Source organism: Podarcis cretensis (assembly GCF_951804945.1).
Source record: "Podarcis cretensis genome assembly, chromosome: 14".
NCBI classification, from domain to species: domain Eukaryota; kingdom Metazoa; phylum Chordata; class Lepidosauria; order Squamata; family Lacertidae; genus Podarcis; species Podarcis cretensis.
The window spans coordinates 7,502,228-7,522,564 of record NC_137183.1 but is presented as its reverse complement, the minus strand read 5'-3'; the positions used below and the strand labels follow the sequence as shown (position 1 = coordinate 7,522,564).

At 44.0% G+C, this 20,337-nt stretch overlaps 1 protein-coding gene across 3 annotated transcripts in view; it reads left to right on the top strand.

Moving 5' to 3' along the window:
• DUOX2 (dual oxidase 2) overlaps positions 1-4,969 on the top strand; it is a 61,170-nt gene extending 56,201 nt beyond the window's left edge. For all 3 annotated transcript variants that reach the window (XM_079953149.1, XM_079953150.1, XM_079953151.1), the window contains 2 exons: positions 1,040-1,168; positions 4,459-4,969. In XM_079953149.1, coding sequence (XP_079809275.1) covers positions 1,040-1,168; positions 4,459-4,581 — 252 coding nt within the window. In that variant the 3' untranslated portion in view covers positions 4,582-4,969. The remainder of the gene's footprint in view (positions 1-1,039; positions 1,169-4,458) is intronic.
• The last annotated feature ends 15,368 nt before the right edge of the window (positions 4,970-20,337 follow it).

Genomic DNA, 20,337 nt, shown 5'->3' with positions numbered 1-20,337 from the left:
GACCTTCCCAGTCGCTCCTGCTGTTTCTTCTGCCACAATTGACAAATACTAGAGCTGGTGTAGCATAGTGTATACGAGACTGGCTACAATTCAGGAAAATCCCTGGTTTGAATTTCTCCTTTGGTATGAATGCTATCTCAGCCTCAGTCCCCGCATTTGCAAGAAAGGGAGCAGAATAATAATAATAATAATAATGCCTACCTTAAAAGGCAGTTGTAAGGCTTGCAGTTTTGTGCAAAGTGCTTTGAACATGTGGAAGTGATATACTCTACAGTGTTAAGTATTATTAATTAGTAGGACCTTCTTTTATGTATAAAATTCAATATTACTTTATTTATGTTTAATAACTTTAGACATATTACCTGAGCTGTTCTGGTTGGTTGGTCCCACCAACCCACATGCATTTTTTTTTAAAAAAAATATCATTAGTTTATGCATGAATTTATATACCACTTTTCACTTCCACATAGTTTCCCTCCCTGAAGCAGTTCACAAGGATAATAAAATAGTGAGAAGAAAATAAATTTAAAACCCATAATTAACACTAAAAATAGCAGTGTCATCAGCCTCCGAGCATGAAGAAGTATGGAAAGGAAAGTGTGTCTAAACAAAACAGTTTTAATGATCTTTCTGAAAATGGGAAAGGAGGGGATTAAAGAAGCCTTCCGGAAGAGGGAGTTTCCAAACCTAGGTGCAGCCACCAAGAAGGCCCTGTCCTGCATTTCCACCAAGCCCACGTGAGACATTGGTGCGATTGTGCAGCAGAGCCTCCCCAAAGCTCTTAACAGGCAGGCAGAGTTGTACTGAAGTTGGTGGTCCTTCAGATATTCTAGACACAAATTGTATATTAAATTAAACTAGTATACCCGTAGATCTCCACATCATGTTCCTGGCTACATGCCTGGATGTTTGTTCTAACAAGACCTGCTTCTACGTTGGGGGATCTAGAACGACAAGGTGGTGATAATGGTGGCTGTGAACAGTGGGTTCCTTCCCCCGACACAAACCATACTCTGACCGTCACCGTCTTACTTTCTAGTACATCTGCGAGCGGCACTTCCAGAAGGTCCTCAACCAGAGCTTGTTCACCGGCCTGCGCTCTGTCACCCACTTTGGGCGACCCCCATTTGTCCCTTTCTTCTGCTCACTGCAAGAGGTCCATCCTGAGGTCAGTGCTGGCAATGGGCAGAGGGCTCCTGTGGGCAGTTGTGGGATTCAGTTTTGTGCATTGTATATGAACAGGCTTCATGCGACAGAGGGGATCTTATGCTAGCCAAGCGTGCTTGCTAAATGGAACACAGGAAGCGGCCGCCTCCGAGCTCAGATGTTTGCTCACTGAGATGTTTTCCCCATCATCTGCTCCCTGAGATCATTTTAAATTGGGATCCTAGGGAATGAACTGGGGACTTTTCTGCAAGCAAAGCAGGCCAGCACCCACAGAGCAAAGGATGAGGAGAGCTACCGCAACAAGCTTCCAAAAGAGTAATTAGCAGTGCTGCCTGTGATGTTTCATCGCTTAGCATCCCTCTGGTGTAGGGGAGAGAATTTGATCCAGCCACTGGGTCGGATTCCTATCTCTCCTGCTGTTGGGACAAAAAGCAAGAATGCATTTAGACAGTTACCTGTACCAGGGACGGCTGATGATAGACAGAAAGGGAACCTATTTTTACTCCTGTTGGTTCCTTCTTGTTGGCATATAGATCACTTCCTTCCATGCTTTGACTCATGGAATGCTGCATGACTATTAAAAATCCAGTAAACTCTATGCACCATCTTGATCTTCAAGGCCATAACACGGTACATCTAGAGATTGTAAATAATGTGAAAGAGATTATGCGTTGAAATATTTTAGTTGATATTTTAGATTGTAAAATGCTATTTTATCTATTGATTTGTTTTACCTTGTGGGCTTATAGCCGAATAAAGTATTATCTTATCTTCCATGCTTTGACTTCTTCCTTCTTCTTCAGCCAGTCTTCCTTCCTTTGTCCTAGTGTTAGGACCACATTCCTTTAGCCTCATGACTCCAAAGTGGGTGCCTGTGAGCTTGTGCTCTGAAGTTTGCCTGAAGTTAACTTTGTTTTATTCTTTCAAGGCCCCCGTAGGGAATTCAGTTGTGCTGTTGATCCAGCCACAACTTTCTTTGCCCCTAACCTGACCTCATGTGTAAGCAGGCAGCAATTTCCACCCTTTCCTACATTTGTCACAATCAGCATTTCCCCCTTCCACTACACTCCAGCTTCTGCTAAAACCTGCTATTCTTCTCGCTATCCGCTATGCCTGAAACTAACTCAGGGAAACTAACTAATGAATGAAACTAATAAATGAAACTAATAAATGAAAAGATAACTAGACAGGTGAAATAATAACTAGACAGGTGAAATAATAAATGAAACTAATAAATGAAAAGATAACTAGACAGGTGAGAGACCATTGAACTTGTGCCAGGATTTTTTTTTAACAGCACTCTCAGCTCAGATTGGCCTTTATCACATAAAAAGTATGCCATGAGTTAGTTCCTTTCCTCATTGCAGTCTCCATTTGTATGTCGTGTAAAGAAAGAAAGATCAGCTGATGCAGTGGAGGTTTTACAGCATGATGTATGTCACACAGTAGCAATCGTCGGTTGAAAAGTCGGTCATGTGAAATCTATAAATCGGCTGCCTGCCTAGATGGCAAACATTGTGGGTCCTCCCTTATGTGTGTCGATCCCTGATTGAGGAAGGGATTTGCTCTTAAGGCACAGAAGCAGGGCCAGGAAAACCAGGCGGGGTGTGTGTGTGTGTGTGTGTGTGTGTGTGGAGTTGCAGCCCTTACTCTGCAATTGTAGCGGACGCACATCAAGCGGGTGGTTGGGTATTTATAGAAATCTGCATTTAGCAAAGCCTTCCTCTACACATGCTTCAGAATGAGATGGTAGAAACTTGAGGTGGTAGAATAACTAAAAAAAAAAAGTCATGGAAGTAGAAAAAGAAGGATCCCCCTGGACTTTCATTTCATTCCACGTTTGTGATTATTTGTGCTCACAATGCTATTGGGACCACCACACACAATCCCATTTCCAATTTTTGCGCCTGCAGAAGTTTTGGGGCCGTCACACTGCTTCACTTCCAATCAGTGCATATCCTGTAACTTCCTGCAAAAATTCTGTAACTTTTTATACCACAAATGTTCTGGAGCATGTCCTTTGTTATGGCCTTTCTGGACAGCAGGAATGGGATATGGTTGGGGAAGGATCGCAGGAGAAACTAAAGCAGAATAAATCACCCACTGATGCACTGTTGTTGTATCAAGAATGTGCTGCGGGATACATCCGGAATAAAACACTCGTCTGGAGAGGGGCCCTAGGGTTTAAAAATGTCCTCTCTGCCGTTCAAATGTTGGGAGAGCTGAAGCTCAGTGGTAGAGCCCATGTTTTATATGCAAAAGGAGCAAGGTTCAATCCTCCGGTATCTGCAGTTAAAACTTGAAAGGATCAGGCAACAGATGACAGGGAAAGACATTCACACTGGCGGCTGGCCGGCAGTATGTGCAGAGAATGCCAGGCTATGTAGAGAAATAGTCCGACTTCTTATAAGGCAGCTTCCTATTATTTCTTTTGTTTTAGAACATGGGGGAGAATTTCAAACTGGCGTGCCCCAAGTGTGACCTCAAATGATCCAGCTCATGTCTGCAATTTTTTCTGCTTCTCCTTCTAGAGCAGGCCTCTGCCATGGATGCTTTTAGGCATCACCTGGAGCTTAGAGCCTGACCCAAGAAAGCAGAACGTGGTGCTCTCCTTTTTGCTGTTCACTTATTTTGAGACATTCATTTATTTAAAGAATGTCTATTGAGATCAAGCAGGTGCCCACCCTGTATTCTCTTTGGCACCTGCTGAAAACATACTTATTTGCAATCTTATGTCCACTCATTTAAATAAAATCTATCAGTTCTCCAAATTTTTTTTTATATTTTCCTTAATCTCACTTATTGTCAAATTCGAATCTAATTCAATGGTAGGCAATTATTTGTGATCTAGCATCCTTCTTAACAGTCGACCAAATTACAATATTTTTGTAGATAAATCTTGAATTTCTTCCAGTCTTCTTCAACCCTTGCTGAAAACATTCTTGTCTAGACAAACCTACCAAGACGCTTAGAAAGTTGATGTGAATTTTAACCTATTTTACTATTTTAACTTTTTGTATGTTTTTAACTATTGCTGTCAGATTTTATTGTTTTAGCTTTAAGTCTTTTGAATATTATTATTATTATTATTATTATTATTATTACAATCAAGTGGTGTATAAATTTCATGAAATAAATACATAAAATGCTCTTCTAATGAAAAGTTTAAGAAGGAGCCCCAAACTGCTGGTCCCTTGGCTGTGTCTGTTTCTTTTCTCTCCTCTCTTCTGCTACTGCCCAATGTGTTGGGTATTGCCTGGTGACCAAATTCTTTTGGTTTGTTGTTTCCAGGTGAGGAAGATTGGTGTGTTCAGCTGTGGCCCTCCCGGCATGACCAAGAATGTGGAGAAAGCATGTCAGAAGATCAACAAGCGCGATCAAACCTATTTTGTCCATCACTATGAGAACTTTTAGCCCTTTAGCAGACTCTGCTGGGCTTCCAGGGGGTGAATGCCCATCTCCCCAACCAGCTGTCTTCTTCCCAGTGTGCATTGTTGGACAGTGGTTTACATTGGATTTTTACTTTTAGCACCATAAGGACAGCTGTACTTTTTATCCCTGCATAGAATTTTAATGCCTCTGATGCCTGAGAAGTTACTGCTGCATGGCCTGGAAATATAGCTCTTGTTTGTGTGTAGATGGAAAGTGATGTGACATCCTATTCATGGAGCATTAGTGCAATGGTAAATCAGTGTGAAATTGGTTTAAGGGTCGAATTTATCTTAATGCTGCCAACGTTTTTAAGTGTACATAATTTCCCCCCGTATATTCAATAAACATTTTCTAATCTTCTCAAAATGTATGTTCTTCTTGTTCTGTTATTCTATATGTTAAGTCTGCAAGCTGCACATAATTCCATCATCTTAAGTTGCCATTCTTTAGTTGGGACCTTGTTCGTTTTCCATTTTGGGGGCTAACAAAACACGGGCCGCAGCAGTGGCATCCATAAATAACCTTTTATGATGGATGGAATAATGGAATACTGAATGGTTTAGTTTATGTAAAATATGCATGGATTTATGATATGCAAAATGAACCATGGAAAGAGAAGAAGGGAAGTCATTGATATTTTAAGAATGTTTAAATGAATATTCAAAATTGTAAAACAGAAAATCATATATATATATATATATATATATATATATATATATATATATATAAAATTTAATAAAAATTACACACACACACACACAGAGAGAGAGAGAGAGAGAGAGAGAGAGAGAGAGAGAGAGAGAGGTTTAAGGGTCTAGGCTTTCTGCAAAGAACCCTAGATATTGTAACTTTGTCAGGGTGTTAGATGACACATTTAGGAAAACTCTTCACAGGGATGGGGAATCTGTGTTGTTGTTGAACTCCAACTCCTATCAGCCCCAACCACCATTCCCTTCGTACAACTACAGTTCCTAAGGTGAGAACTGAAATGGTTACGTAGCTTTGACCAGCTTAGGTGTCTGAACATCACCTAACTTCTTTGTTATGGCTTGTGTTTGTTTGCCTTTGTCGTGTTTAGCTGATAGCTTTCACCTGTAGAAGGAGACTTATGGTGGATAACTCAGTCAATAACTACTACAGAAACAGTTTAGCTCTGAGGACCAGATGCTGGAGTCAAACAGCCAGTGATGTAGTGGAGTAGGAACTTGGGGGAACACAACTTTGCTACAGTTCTTTTTTATTTTTTCTTTCTGCAGAAAGTTCAACGTTATGATCAGGAATACAGATAGATAGATAATACTTTATTCGGCTATAAGCCCACAAGATAAAATAAATCAATAGATAAAATAGCATTTTACAATCTAAAATATCAACTAAAATATTTCAATGCATAATCTCCATCACACTACTTACAATCTCTAGATGTACCATATTATGGCCTTGAAGAAAAGATGGTGCATAGAGTTTACTGATCAGGAATACAGCGGTACCTTGGTTTACAACCATAATCCATTCCGGAGATCCGGTTGTAAACCCAAACAGGTTGTAACCCAAGGCACGCTTTCACCAATGGGACCTCCCAAAAGGGGGGGGGGCTTGTAATCCAAAAAAAAAATGGGTTGTAATCCAAAAAAAGGAACACGCACTTCCAGGTTTGACATGGTTATAATCCAAAATGGTTGTAATCCAAAATGGTTGCAAACCAAGGTACCACTGTAGTGTCTGCCAGTGTTGTAAAGTGGAAAAGTTATAATTAGAGGTGCATGAATCTGCCAGTTTTGGTTTTTCTCAATTTTCCATTTCCCTCCCCTCCCCCCCAGTCTTAAATTCAGTTCACATTTCTGCACCCATTTGCAATTTCTTTTTAAAGTCCTCATGAAAATTTCTCCCAACACACACACACTTTTGTCTACAATTTTGCCTGATTATACGTATTTCTGCAAGCAATTTCCCCTAATGTACTGTATTTTCATATCTTATTTTCACTAATATGTGCATTTCTATGCACACTTCCCCCGATACAGCTTTTCATACCCATTTTTTGTTTGGGAAAACTGCATCACAAAATTCAAGGAAGTGCAAATTTCGAAGGATAGCTGTATTTAGGTTCACATATTGTTTAGGTAAGTGCTAATTACTTAGGTCCACATTAAAAGTCAAATGGAACTGAGTTTCTACCCCATCCCTAGTTAGAATATAGGGCATGCCATATTCATTAATCAACCTGACAATAGCCTTTCCTATTAAAATACACAAACGTTCTTCACATTAAACAAATATTGGGGGGAAACACGGTTGTCCTACTTTCTGTTATATGAACAGTTCATAAAGAGCCTCAACAGCATATGAAATGCCAGGCTGTGTACTCTACATAGTACCTTATGTTTGTAGTTCTATTTCCATCCTTCCTCCATTGAACTCAGGGTGGCACACATTGAAAGGACTGGGTGCAGCTCCAATAAGCTTCCAGTGACTTTACAAAATAAACCCAACCTGGATAAAATAAACACAACCTGCATGCCTAGAACTCCTTGCCATTCAGACAAGTGTGATGGGCAGAATATGGTCCTGAGAACACACCATCCCTCAAAGAGGACAACCAACAGCACGTTCTGTACCTGACCTACAATTCCACCTTAAAACTCAAGTTTGCATCCTCTTGAAACTCAAGTTTGCACGAGAGCTTGGGGACATAGCTTTGGGAGTCCAGATCCAGCCTTTGCAATGATTTTGCCATTGAGGAACCTCTGTGGCCCATCCTTTATTTCAATGAGCAAGAGCAGGCTTCCTCAACCTCAGCCCTCCAGATGTTTTGAGACTACAATTCCCCAGCATCCCTGACCACTGGTCCTGCTAGCTAGGGATCATGGGAGTTGTAAGCCAAAAACGTCTGGAGGGCCGAGGTTGAGGAAGCCTGAGCAACAGCAATGCCAGGCAAGACTTGCTCCAAAACGCTGCTCTTCTCCAACGTGCCCTTAGCTGGCCTCTTCCTTGGTAAGGCCGTCTGCAGAGCTGTTTCCATTGATGGCTTCTTGCTGGGAGCAGCTGCTATCCTTGCCAGCTCATGGGACGGCTGTTGAGTGGTGTATGCTTTCTCTTGGGCTGAAGCCACATTCGTAAGCCCTGGGGCTCTCTGCTGCAAGGAAGGGTTATAATTTTCTAGACCAAAGGGCAGCTGGGCAAGTTTAGTCAGGATTCACTGAACGCTTAGTTCAGAGCAGTTCAGGGTTTAGTGACTATTTCCACAGAGCTGAGCATCCTAATCCCCTCAAATCCATGGGGCTTAGATGGTTGAGGTGAGGGTGTTGGGTGCCTTTACCAATGTGGCTTAAAACGTTTTCCCCTAATTGTTTTGTTCTGCTCCAACTGGCTGGCCATGCAAGCAAAAAGATCATGTTGTAAGATGCTTCCTCTGCATGGCAAATGCCTCTCTTCCACTCTCTCGGCCTGTGGCTTCGGGGGTCTGCAATATGAGTTTACAGAGCCGGCCCTGCCAATAAGGCAGAATGAAGCCACTGCCTCAGGTCGCATCCATACCATACTTTCAAAGCACATGTCTTCCCCCCAAGAATCTTGAGAACTGTCATTTGCCCCTCACAGAGCTCCAGTTCCCAGCACACTTAACAAAGCTCTGGTACCTGGATTAAATGTATGGTGTGGATGGTAACCAAAATCTGAGCAATTTGTGTTAGGAATTGCGTTAGGATTTCTGGAAGAGGCATATGCAGATTCTGCACATTCTTCAACTGGAAAACACATCCACTGTGGATAGCTGCTCAAATTGTTCTGGTTTGCAAAGTGATTTGAAGAGGTGGGTTATATAACATCTGACATTTGTCCAAGTTTTTCTTGTCAGGCACTGGGCAAGGGAATGGGCCCCTCACTGGACATCACAGTGACATCAGGGCACCTTTTGAAAGAAAACGTTTTTGGCTGCCGAGCAAAAGCTTTGGAAGCTCCTTTCAAAGAGCTGTTTCATATGGCACCTGAAAGCAGCTTTGCAGGCCAAGGTTGGCAGTGCCTGAAAACACCCTTTCAGCAGAGCCAGATTTTTTTTAACCTGCGCCACATTTGGATGAAAAGGTTGGTAGAGGTGCAGAGACAGCTTGTAACTGTACTCAGTGTAACATAAGAATAACCCTTTGGCCTATTATTGTGAGGTAATCTCAGTTTGTCTGATAGCACGAAAAACACATTTATCGGCGTCACTGTACACTTTATGACACCTCCCTTAATGAGAAAAGAACAGACTACTCACTTATTGACTTGTCTGTTAAAAAGGCTACACTGGGCTACCCATGCTCCACATTTCTGGTTTGTAGCCTAACAAAATTTGAAAACCTGTGTCAGTGAGCCTCAGCTTTTGCCTTAGGCACCTTTAGAAATACCCTCACTTTTGATTTTCAGGTGTCTTTTGAAGACCTTCTGTGCCCTCAGGCCTACCCAGTAGCTATTCGTTTTAGTGATTGTTTTGTCCTCTTTTTAAAAGGTTTATGACGTTGCTCTGAGGCGGCGTGAGCGGATGCCATAGAACTACTTTTATGAATGACCAAGGCTTTGTCACCATTATAAATATAATTCTAGTTGGCACTGATCGGCTCACCCTGACACTCTTTAACACAAAACATGAGATAAGGCATCTGCTTTGCATACAAATGGTCCCAGTTTCGATCCCTGGCATTTCCCTGAAACGCTGGAGAGCTTCTTCCAGTCAGTCCAGACCAGTAGCCTTTGACTTTCTCAGACCCAGGACCCACCTTCAACCCAAACAGGCATATGGGAGCCCTCGTACCTACAGGACCGCCTCTCCCGGTATGCCCCATGGAGAGCCTCAAGGTCCATAAATAGCAACACCTTAGTGGTCTCAGGCCCTAAGGAAGTTAGATTGGCTTCAACCAGAGCCAGGGCCTTTTCAACTCTGGCTCCAGCCTGGTGGAACGCTCTGTCTCATGAGACCAGGGCCCTGCAGGATCTGATTTCTTTCCGCAGGGCCTGTTAAGACAGAGTTGTTCCACCTGGCCTTTGGCTTGGAGCCAATTTGATTCCCTCCCCCTCTTTTTTCCCCTTTCTCCTCCTGTGATGAGGCTGCATTTTAATATTTTAATGTTTCAATATTTTAATTGTTTTTAAGTTGTATTCATTCAGCTTGTGTTTATTATTGCTTGTTAGCCACCCTGAGCCCGGCCTTGGCTGGGGAGGGCGGGGTATTATTATTATTATTATTATTATTATTATTATTTCTTAATCTTTTACCATATATTGAAATGATGTTAAATGCTCCTGGTGCAACCCACCTCAGATTAGACCACCAGCGGTCTAGACCAAGGTGGCCCAATTTTTCATACCAAATTGGCCACAAGAGTTCTTCAACACAGAACCCACGAGCCACACACTGCCTTGTGGGGGGGGGAGCAAGGCCCAAATTTGAAACCCTCACACTGCCTTCCCAAAGCTGGGCAAGTGAGGCACTGGGCGAAAGGGGATGCGCAGCAGCCTGGGTGCATCTCTTCCCCACCCCGACCACAGGATCATGCATTTCCTGCATTGCTTTTGGGCCCAATTCAGGGTCAGGTTGGTCCCACATCATCCTGCATTAGTTCAGAGCCACTCTGAAGTAAGTGCTGGATCAGGCCCAGAATTGGATTGTAGGGTACCCAACCCAATTACAGCACCCATCACCACTGATTATTGGCTTCTCTGTGTGTGCATGATCAAACAAAGATCTGCTTTGTTAAACTGCTTAGTTAAACATTTTAGCTTCTTCCTTCTCAGAAATACAGCTGAGGGTTCAAAATCAACACTGGGAGTCAAGGGTGTGTGCGTGCACATATGTCAACACTGAATCATATACACAGTACGTGAATTTTCTATTTGGAGATCATACCTGCATATGGAAAATATTTTATGAAGCAGCCCTAAATGTCATGATGAAGATTTTTGAATAAACATTCAAAAACTTTTTATTGATAATAATCAGCTAAATAGTTTGAGGATCTACACAACTTTGTAACATGCAGAAAACAGCAGTCTCAGAGAAAGCAAAGACTGGAACTGAGGGAAGTTGGGGGGTGGGGGGGTGGGCTGGGAGGGAAAATGGGGGGGGACAAGGATGATATGTTTTTGGATAATATGTCTTGTTTTAATTTTGAATTAAAAAACAAACAAAAAAATGTCATGATGAAGATTATTCACTCTCACACATACACACAATCACAAGAAAGCTACGAAAGCGTAACACACCTTTAAGTTGCCAAGAAAGTTAAACAAGAAAACAAGTACGAGTGAATTTAGAACAGTAATCTATTGAGTATTAAAGCTACCAAAGATCAAAGCAGAAAAGGGTAGAAGAAAACAATTAAACTAGGAAAATGAGAAATACAAAAAGTTTCAGAAATCATGCAAAACTTAGAGTACAGTCATACCTTGGAAGTCAAACAGCTTAGTTCCCAAATGTTTTAGCTCTTGAGCGTAGAAAACCCAGAAGTGACTGTCCCAGTTTGCGATTTATTTTTGGAAGCTGAGCTTCTGACGGGGCTTCCAACTGGCTTCAGGAACTTCCTGCAGAAGCCGCGCTTTGGTTTTCGAATGTTTTGGAAGTCGAATGGACTTCTGGAATGGATTCCGTTTGACTTCCAAGGCATGAGTGTACTTGAGCTCCCTAGGATCCTTTGGGAGAAAGGGTAGGATACAAATGTAATAAATAAATGTGAGGAACACCATAATAATATATTCTCATAAGATAGAAAAAGAAATATAGCCTATGTATTATTCCAAGATTAAGATCCATTCATTTTGATGAGTCTACTCTCAGTAACAGTTAGCTGAATACAACCCCATACAGTCGAAGTATGACTCCTGAAGAATCCTGGGGACAGTAGTTTGTTAAGGGTGCCAAGAATTGTGGCTCTATGAAGGGCAAACTGTAATTCCCGTGACTTTTTGGGTGTGTGGGGAAATACAGTGGTACCTCAGGTTACAGACGCTTCAGGTTACAGACTCTGCTAACCCAGAAATAGTAGCTCGGGTTAAGAATTTTGCTTCAGGATGAGAACAGAAATCGTGCTCCGGCAGCATGGCAGCAGTGGGAGGCCCTATTAGCTAAAGTGATGCTTCAGGTTAAGAACAGTTTCAGGTTAAGAACAGAGCTCCGGAACAAAATAAGTTATTAACCTGAGGTACCACTGTATGCTCTAACTTTATGGTGTATATGGAAACCCAGCCAGATGGGTGGGGGTATAAATAATAAATTATTATTATTATTACAGTGGTGCCCCGCAAGACGAATGCCTCGCAAGATGAAAAACCCGCTAGACGAAAGGGTTTTCCGTTTTGGAGGCGCTTCGCAAAACGAATTTCCCTATGGGCTTGCTTCGCAAGACGAAATGTCTTGCGAGTTTTTCCGACTTTTTTCCCCTCCCCCCCCTTTTTCTAAGCCGCTAAGCCGCTTATCTGCTTATCCGCTAAGCTGATAAGCCGCTAAAAGCCGCTAAAAGCCGCTAAACCGCTAATAGTGCTAATCCGCTAAGCCGTCAATGGGCTTGCTTTGCAAGACGAAAAAACCGCTAGACGAAGAGAATCGCGGAACGGATTCTTTTCGTCTTGCAAGGCACCACTGTATTATTATTATTATTATTGCCAAGGGTTGGTGTAGAAGCTACCATATGAGTATAGTTGGGCTTGTGTTCCTGACACACTCCACTTCCTCTAACTGTCTTGCCAACACCTAGCTCTGATGACCCTGTACCACTTATAGCAGGGGTCAACAATTTCTTTTTAGCAGCGGGTCTGCCCACTGTCCCTCAGACCTTGTGGTGGTCCAGAGAAGCAGCACCAGGGGCGGGGGGGGGGGGGGGGCGGGGCTGGAAGAAGAGGTGAGTGGGGCAAGTAGTCCTCCTCTCCACCCCCCAGCCCCAGCTGCTGCGCTTACCTTCCCAGGGGATGCTGCTGCCACCACCACCATCACCATCACTGCTACTGCTTCTCATGGGTAGGCAGAGTGAGCTCATCTGCTCTGCTCTCTGGCCCACAGGAGCACCAGGGTGGCGACAGCAGTGGGAGGAAGAGGCTGTGCCGCAAAGCTGGAACCCACTGCAAAGCCAAGACTCCCAGCGATGTGTGCCTGGTTTACCTCAGCGCAACGCGGGGGCATCTCTGCCAATCAAACGCCACTGAGGTAAACCAGGCGTTTGAGTGGCAGAGCCACCACCGCTCGGCCTCTTCCTCCCATCGCCATCGCCGGGATTCTCAGCTTCGCAGCGGGTTCCAGCTTTGTGACGCGGGCCGGATTTAGGAGCCTGGGGGGCCACATTCGGCCCCTGGGCCTTAGTTTGCTAACCCCTGACTTATAGGGTTTGCTAGCAAATGTAAATGTGCCATTGAATCCAAGCACACCTTAATTTTCGCAAAGTAATTTGGCCAAAAAAGAGGTATGCATTAGATTCAAGTAAATACCGTATATAGCAAATCAGTGCTAAATATAGACTGGGAATCAGGGCTGGGGATGATTAATGAGCTTCACCAAGAGCACAGTTGTGATTTTACCCCATCTTACTCAATTCCACAAGGGGTGGAATTCCCCAGGCACATTTTATAGCCCTCTTCCTGCTTGATTGTGGACGGAAAGGAAACACAGAGGTCATTGCTTTACAAGAAATCATCTGTGTCTAAGACTGAAGCAGCGCTGAGTCTTGCATACATTGGGTGTGTCCCTTCCCAGGGCGAACACTGTGCTGCGGTGCCTGGGGCAAGAGGAAAGGTTCCTGCGGGGCTAGATTTTGAAGGAGAAATGCCCTCGGAAGGGGGGCAGCAAAGCACTTTCAGCGGAAGGGGCTGGTGTTTAACTCCTGCTCTTGTTTTCACCTGCAGAGCTCAGTCTGGGACCATGCGATTAACTTGTCCCCAGGAATTCTATGAAAACTCCAACCTACAAACCCAGTTTTCATTTTCGTATACATTGTTCGATATCATTTTGAAGATAATTTCCCAAAGTTTCATTATCTGGCAACAGTTTTTCAAAATGGCAGAAGTGTGACATGCAAGATGATGTAGGATTTCTCTGTTTCCCCCAAATTTCAGTTAAAGGCCTCTCCAAGAAAATAGGCAATAGGTTAATGACCCTTTATTGTATTAATACTTTTGCTTTCTCATGTGGTGAACTGAGAATGAATCTCAGTAACAAACTCAGATGAGCTCAGGACAATAAAACATACGTTGCTTGAGTGTGTTACGTTGGTCACAAAAACATACTTCTTCCTCAATCAGTGAACTCTGTGATTTAAAGCTGTTATAGAGGGGAATCACTGAATATCACACTGTTCACAGTATTAGTTAAAAGATGCCTAGAAGGTCTTCTTGGGTAAAAGATTCGATCCCCTCCCGATTTTGCCTTTGAAAGTACAGTATAGAAAATATATTACCAGCAAATGCTGATAAAACGGAGGTCTCTTCCTCATTACATTCATAATTTGCATGAATAACAGTAAGGGAGATTTTCATTGTTTGCATAGGGTGAATCACTGGTGTCTAACCCAGGTAGTTTACCATAAATGTCAAAAGCAAAGTGTGATAATGAAGGAAGACATTTTCCCTCTATTCATCAGTCTTATTTAGTTAACAGCAAAATAAATACTAGGTTGCGTTTCAGAGGTTTCCCATTCAGAGTAGACTCGTTGAAATAAATTGACATAACGAATGTACATTAATTTCAGTGAGTCTAACTCTGAGCAGAAGGGACGCAGGTGGCGCTGTGGGTTAAAGCCTCAGCGCCTAGGACTTGCCGATCGAAAGGTCGGCGATTCGAATCCCTGCGGCGGGGTGCGCTCCCGCTGCTCGGTCCCAGCGCCTGCCAACCTAGCAGTTCGAAAGCACCTCCAGGTGCAAGTAGATAAATAGGGACCGCTTACCAGCGGGAAGGTAAACGGCGTTTCCGTGTGCGGCTCTGGCTCTGGCCAGAGCAGCGATGTCACGCTGGCCACGTGACCCGGAAGTGTCTCCGGACAGCGCTGGCCCCTGGCCTCTTAAGTGAGATGGGCGCACAACCCCAGAGTCTGTCAAGACTGGCCCGTACGGGCAGGGGTACCTTTACCTTTACCTTTAACTCTGAGCAGAACCTAGTTGGATACAGCCCATGATGACACATTTATGCTATGTAAGTTGCTCATTGTGGTGTTACGTTGGTCGCAAGAAATGTTGCATGCAAAACACATTTCAGGTAACGTGTCCTCGCATTTCCTTAAAGGAGAGAGGCTTTTTCGTAATAAAAATGTTATATATAGCAAATATTTCTCTTCCTTTTACTTATTCGTAATCAATATTTGGATGTGATTCTGCTACCTCTTCTTCCCCATGCCATTTTCCTCATCTTTTATTCATAGCACAAGCCATATAAATGAGTGGGATCTGCCACAAAAAATGCTACTGTTCAGTTTTTTCATCCAACTGTGCTCTTTTTCAGGATATTCCATCCCCTCCAATATTCAATCAGCATCCTTTGCCAATTAAGCCTGCCAGGTCATCAGAGAACTGTTTCTTCTAACTTTTTTGTATTCTGCGAAACTTGGGAGTTCCTCTAAGCTTGCTGACACACCCCACCCCCATCTACGGATGGTCAATAGGCCTTGCGGTTTTGCCTACCTCATAGGAATTGTCACAACTTTTGGCGGTTTAGGATTGGGCAAGCCTTAGTATTGGATTTCAAGGGAGGTTGTCACCTCTGCCTGCCCCTCCGAATGAAAATGTACCCTGTTAAAGGAATCCAGGGGAGCTGCTTCTGTCCAGACAGCCATGCTAGGGTTAGGGCTGGGGCCACAGCACTCCTCCAGACAGCATCCCCTCAGGTGAGGTTCCTATTTGAGATAGGTCACAGGACTCTCCCACCTCTGCATTGACCCTGCAGGTGATACTTCTGGCAGGCAGGCTGGAAGTCAATGATTGTACCCAATGCCTATGCCGAACCTCTTACATCTGGAATCAAGAAAGTTGTGGCCTTATTTGACCCAAATACATTGTCGTGCCTGGCTATTACTTGAAATATGGCTTGAGTTGGCTCCTATGGTTCCAGTGCATTGGGGGGAGCTGAAATGTGAGAGCCTGAGGAGGGGGCCCAGTGAGCTAGAAAGCTTGTCAGAAGTCTTTTTTATTTAAGTGTTTAATTATTAATTAGGAAGATTAAGGGCTTTGTATAAGTGTGCAATTTAAATTAATAAAGTTTATTTCAAAAAGAAAGAAAGAAAGAAAGAAAGAAAGAAAGAAAGAGTGCAGCTGCATCCAGGGGAGCGATCAGGCAGGGTGATTGAAAAGTGTACATAAAACCAGCAATTTTTATACAAATACGTATCATAAGATGATGTTTTGTTGTCAGTTATGTTAAGTGGGCTGCATGGGATGCAACATAAGCAGTCAAGTACAACACTTCCTGTTTGCCCAGAGTGGACACAGCCAGGAGGACTTCCTGTCACACCTGGTCTGGAGCTTCCTCCCCCTGCGTGTGACCAGGTAGGTGGGCGTGACCCTGGGAGACCCCGTAAGAGGGGCTGGTCACGCAGCCATTTCCCCTTCTTTCGCCTCTTCTTCCTCTTGATGCCATGCTCTCCTGATACTGATGTATTTTGCTGTCTGCTGGCTCTCAGCCACCAGGACATGGGCTCATTCCCATATGGGATGGTCTCAAACCCTCTTCTGTAACTCAAAGTTAAAGCCTGCCTTCAGGGATCCAGCTGTGAACTGAATGTGAGTAAACTTCTATTACTTTTAAAAGAAGTTTCTTGTGTCTTTAATCTGAACAAAGCCAAATTAGATAGCTTAAGTAAATAACAACAACAACAACAACAACAACAACAACAACAACAACTTTTTATTTATACCCCGCCTTTCCCGGTTAAGAAAACCGGGCTCAGGGTGGCTAACAACAAATTTAAAACACTTAATTGATGCTACAAAAACAACAACACCACAGCATAAAATACTGTATAAAACATGAATAACAATAAAATCAAAAATCAAAAATCAATTTAGGGGGGAAATCCATCCAGTAAACATTAGATGATCACCAAGGCTAGCTGGCTAAATTAGTCCTACTTGGGCCAGCAAGGAGGCTAGGGGAGAATTAGCTGTGGGATCCCAGAGCGGGTAATCTTCATAAAAAGGGGAGGGGGAGGGAAGGAAGGGGAATAAAAGATCAGGCTAAGTTCAAATTGAAAGCCAGGCAGAATAGTTCTATCTTACAGGCCCTGCAGAAGGAAGTTAAATCCTGTAGGGCCCTGGTCTCATGGGACAGAGTGTTCTACCAGGTCAGAGCCATCACTGAGAAGGCCCTGGCCCTGGTGGAGGATAATCTAACTTCCTTAGGGCCCGGGACCTCTAAACTATGGTTATTCATGGACCTTAAGGTCCTCTGTGGGGCATACCATGGAAAGAGATTCAAATGAATCTACCAGCTAGCTTCCTGTTATATATTGGGGAATGCATTCTGCTGCTGACTCACAAGCGTAAGTTAGGAAGCATAATATTAAATCAATATATCCTCTCCTAGTATCTACAACATTCCCACAGGATGTGTCTGCACAGTGCTCTTGTCTTCTTTTGGGATATTCGATTCCGTTCCCACTCACTCCACCCCCCCCCCCCCCCACGGTCTCCATTCCTTCCATCCCAATAGTCTATCACGGAACATTAGTATGTGGCTGGAACAGAACAGGATTCTTGAGGCACTCCAGTACATAGCTAAGAACTATTACTTGTCGCAACTGCCTGAAAGAGCCAGGGCAAAATTTGGAATGATGCCATAAAAATAACACTTATCTTAATCCCACCTGACTTCCGGCTTAGTTTCCACACTGCATCCTTAAGATCATCAAAAGGAACACCTGCAATTACCTGAAAACACTGTATTACTTACAGTGCTGCAAAACTGATTGAAGTTGGTGGTGCTGGCAGGAACCATTGTGCCATAAAGTAAACCAACCAATAAACAAATCCATAAATGATCGCTACATAGGAATTGTTAGTGTTGGTTTGGATCCAAAGCTTCCCTTCCTCTGTTGGAAGGAACCTGGCAGAATTCTAGGACTGATGCCTTGCCCACCCTCCATCTGCCATGCCCACTGCCACTTGGGACCCTCTGCTGGTGGCACTGCTGCAACCCCTAGCCTACCCCTTGTGCTCATGTGCTCATGGGGGCCCAGGAGTGTTGAGATGGGCAGTGAGATGGGGTATGATTCTAATAAACAAAGACAGCTATTTCCAATTACAGGCTGGTCCATGGAAGCTCCTGCTTTGGGCACGGGAAATGGGCTGGCATCCTCAGGTAGCTGCCAAGGTCCCAGTGTCCTTGAGAAGGCCCAGTAACCACCAGAACCCCCTGGTACAGCTCCTCACTGATGTAGTCACTTGTTCTCTTGCCCATCCATTTGCTTACACACCTGTTTCCTTGCTCTAGGGGGAAATGAGGATTGGACCCAGGGCAGGTAAAAGAGGACAGAGATACTACCGAATCACCTTCTCACCAACACCTGCTTGCGTGCTCATGTACCTGGTAACTGATGGCAAATGTGGTGGCATGCAAGGAGGGAAGGGAGACCCACCCAAAGGGAGGATGTGCAACGGGGGGGGGGGGGGAGGGCATAATATTACCAAAGAGTTACTCTGGCATCGGCCCTGCATACACACTCCCCACCAGGCACACCCATACCCTACATTTAAAGCATACAACTTCCCCCAAAGAAGGCTGGGAACCGTAGTTAGTTAAGGATGCTGGGAATTGTGGTCCTGTGAGGGGTAAACTACAGTTCCCATAATTCTTTGGGTGGGAAGGAAGCCATGTGCTTCAAATGTCAGTGTGGTCCTATAGTTTCAGCTTTAGTCAGAAGTGAGGAAGAGTAAGTGTAGCTGAAGCTTGGGGTTTGCAAATACCAGTTTGCTTGTTGTAGGAAATAAGTCTACTTAACCCTCCTATTTAGGGACAGTGCTGACTTACTTATAGTGAACCAGTTTCACCCAGTTTTCATGCCATGGCACAATTGCAACACCAAATGCCTACGCCTACATAACTCGATCATTGTATTTGTGCCGTATTTATTAGAAATGGATCAAATAGCCAGTCATTCAGCAAGGTGGCATGGATGAGTACCAAAAGTAAAGAAAAAGGAATGACTCTCTTAAGCTGTGGTTACCCACTCAAATCACCATTCCTTTCTGCAATGAGTTTCACTAACCTACATTGCTCCCAGTACGTTTCCGAGCACAATTCAAAGTGTTGGTGCTGACCTTTAAAGCCCTAAACGGCCTAGGCCCAGTATACCTGAAGGAGCGTCTCCTCCCCCATCGTTCTGCCCGGACGCTGAGGTCCAGCGCCGAGGGCCTTCTGACGGTTCCCTCATTGCGAGAAGTGAGGTTACAGGGAACCAGGCAGAGGGACTTCTTGGTAGTGGCGCCCGCCTGTGGAACGCCCTCCCACCAGATGTCAAAGAGATAAACAAATACCTGACATTTAGAAGACATCTGAAGGCAGCCCTGTTCAGGGAAGTATTTAATGTGTGATATTTTATTGTATTTTTGGTTTCCATGGAAGCCGCCCAGAGTGGCTGGGAAGGCCCAGCCAGATGGGCGGGGTATAAATAATAAATTATTATTATTATATTATTACTTAGCAGAAGGAATTGCCCAGGACCAATTTGCCTGAAGTGGTAGAGGCCATAATGGATCAGCTAGATTTGGGCACCATATCCAGTGCATGGAAGTAATGGAGTTCATAAACTGACTTCAACTTGATTCTTGTCACTTGGTGACTTCAAAAGCCATCACCTGGTAGTTCAGAATCCACACAGAGTCAAAGGGTTTCTGGTCTCCATTAAAAGGAAAGCCAACCAGTCTTACATCCAGAAGCTACATAAGACAGTTCTACTTATTTCAATATAGTAATTACTAATGAAAACTGATATGGGCAGCTTGCAAATTCTGTGAGAAACATGACAAAGGGGACTGTCTGGAAAAATTGACAAAGATCAATGGAATAAAATACGGACACCTTTAAAACCACCTTGGTCCACATTCAGGAGGCAAAATTATTTTACAATGGCATTGGACCCCAGTAAGGCTATCCTGTATCACACCATCTGTGTCTGCACCCCAACCAGCTGCAGGAGAGCAGCAGTTAGCCGGCATAATTACAAAGCAGGCAAAACTTTTGCCATTGTCTTCCTGCTTTGCTTTGCTATTGCTCATCCTTGAAGGAAGAAGAGAGTCAGACCATCCCTGGGGAAACCTGGAGCTACCCACCACTGAACTGCTGGCCTTGACACCAGGTAGGAGGATAAATTCCCAGGCAAGCATGTCTGCGTTCTGCACCCCCACCAGGAGTTCCTCCAAGTTTTTTTTAACCCACTTCAAAGATGGTTTCCATTTCATTCTTATGTGGTTCTCCCTTCCTTTTATTTTTAAAGGAAAAACTCCATCTTGCGACATTTGCACAGAGACACTGCTGCACTAAAGCAGCCAGGCGAAAACATTGATTCAGCCCAAGTAGTCCGGCCCGACCCACCCATGAGGCAAAGTGAGGCGACTGCCTCAGGTGGCGGAATTCACAGGGGCAGCAGTTCCCAATGTAGGTATTTACTCCCCTCTTGTTCCTGATGCAGATCTTCACTCACCCCTTCTTCCCTGGTGGGAAGCCATTTTGTGGTTTGCCTCGGGTGTCAAAATGTCTTGGGCCAGCCCTGCAAGATATGCTGCATACAGGTGCCC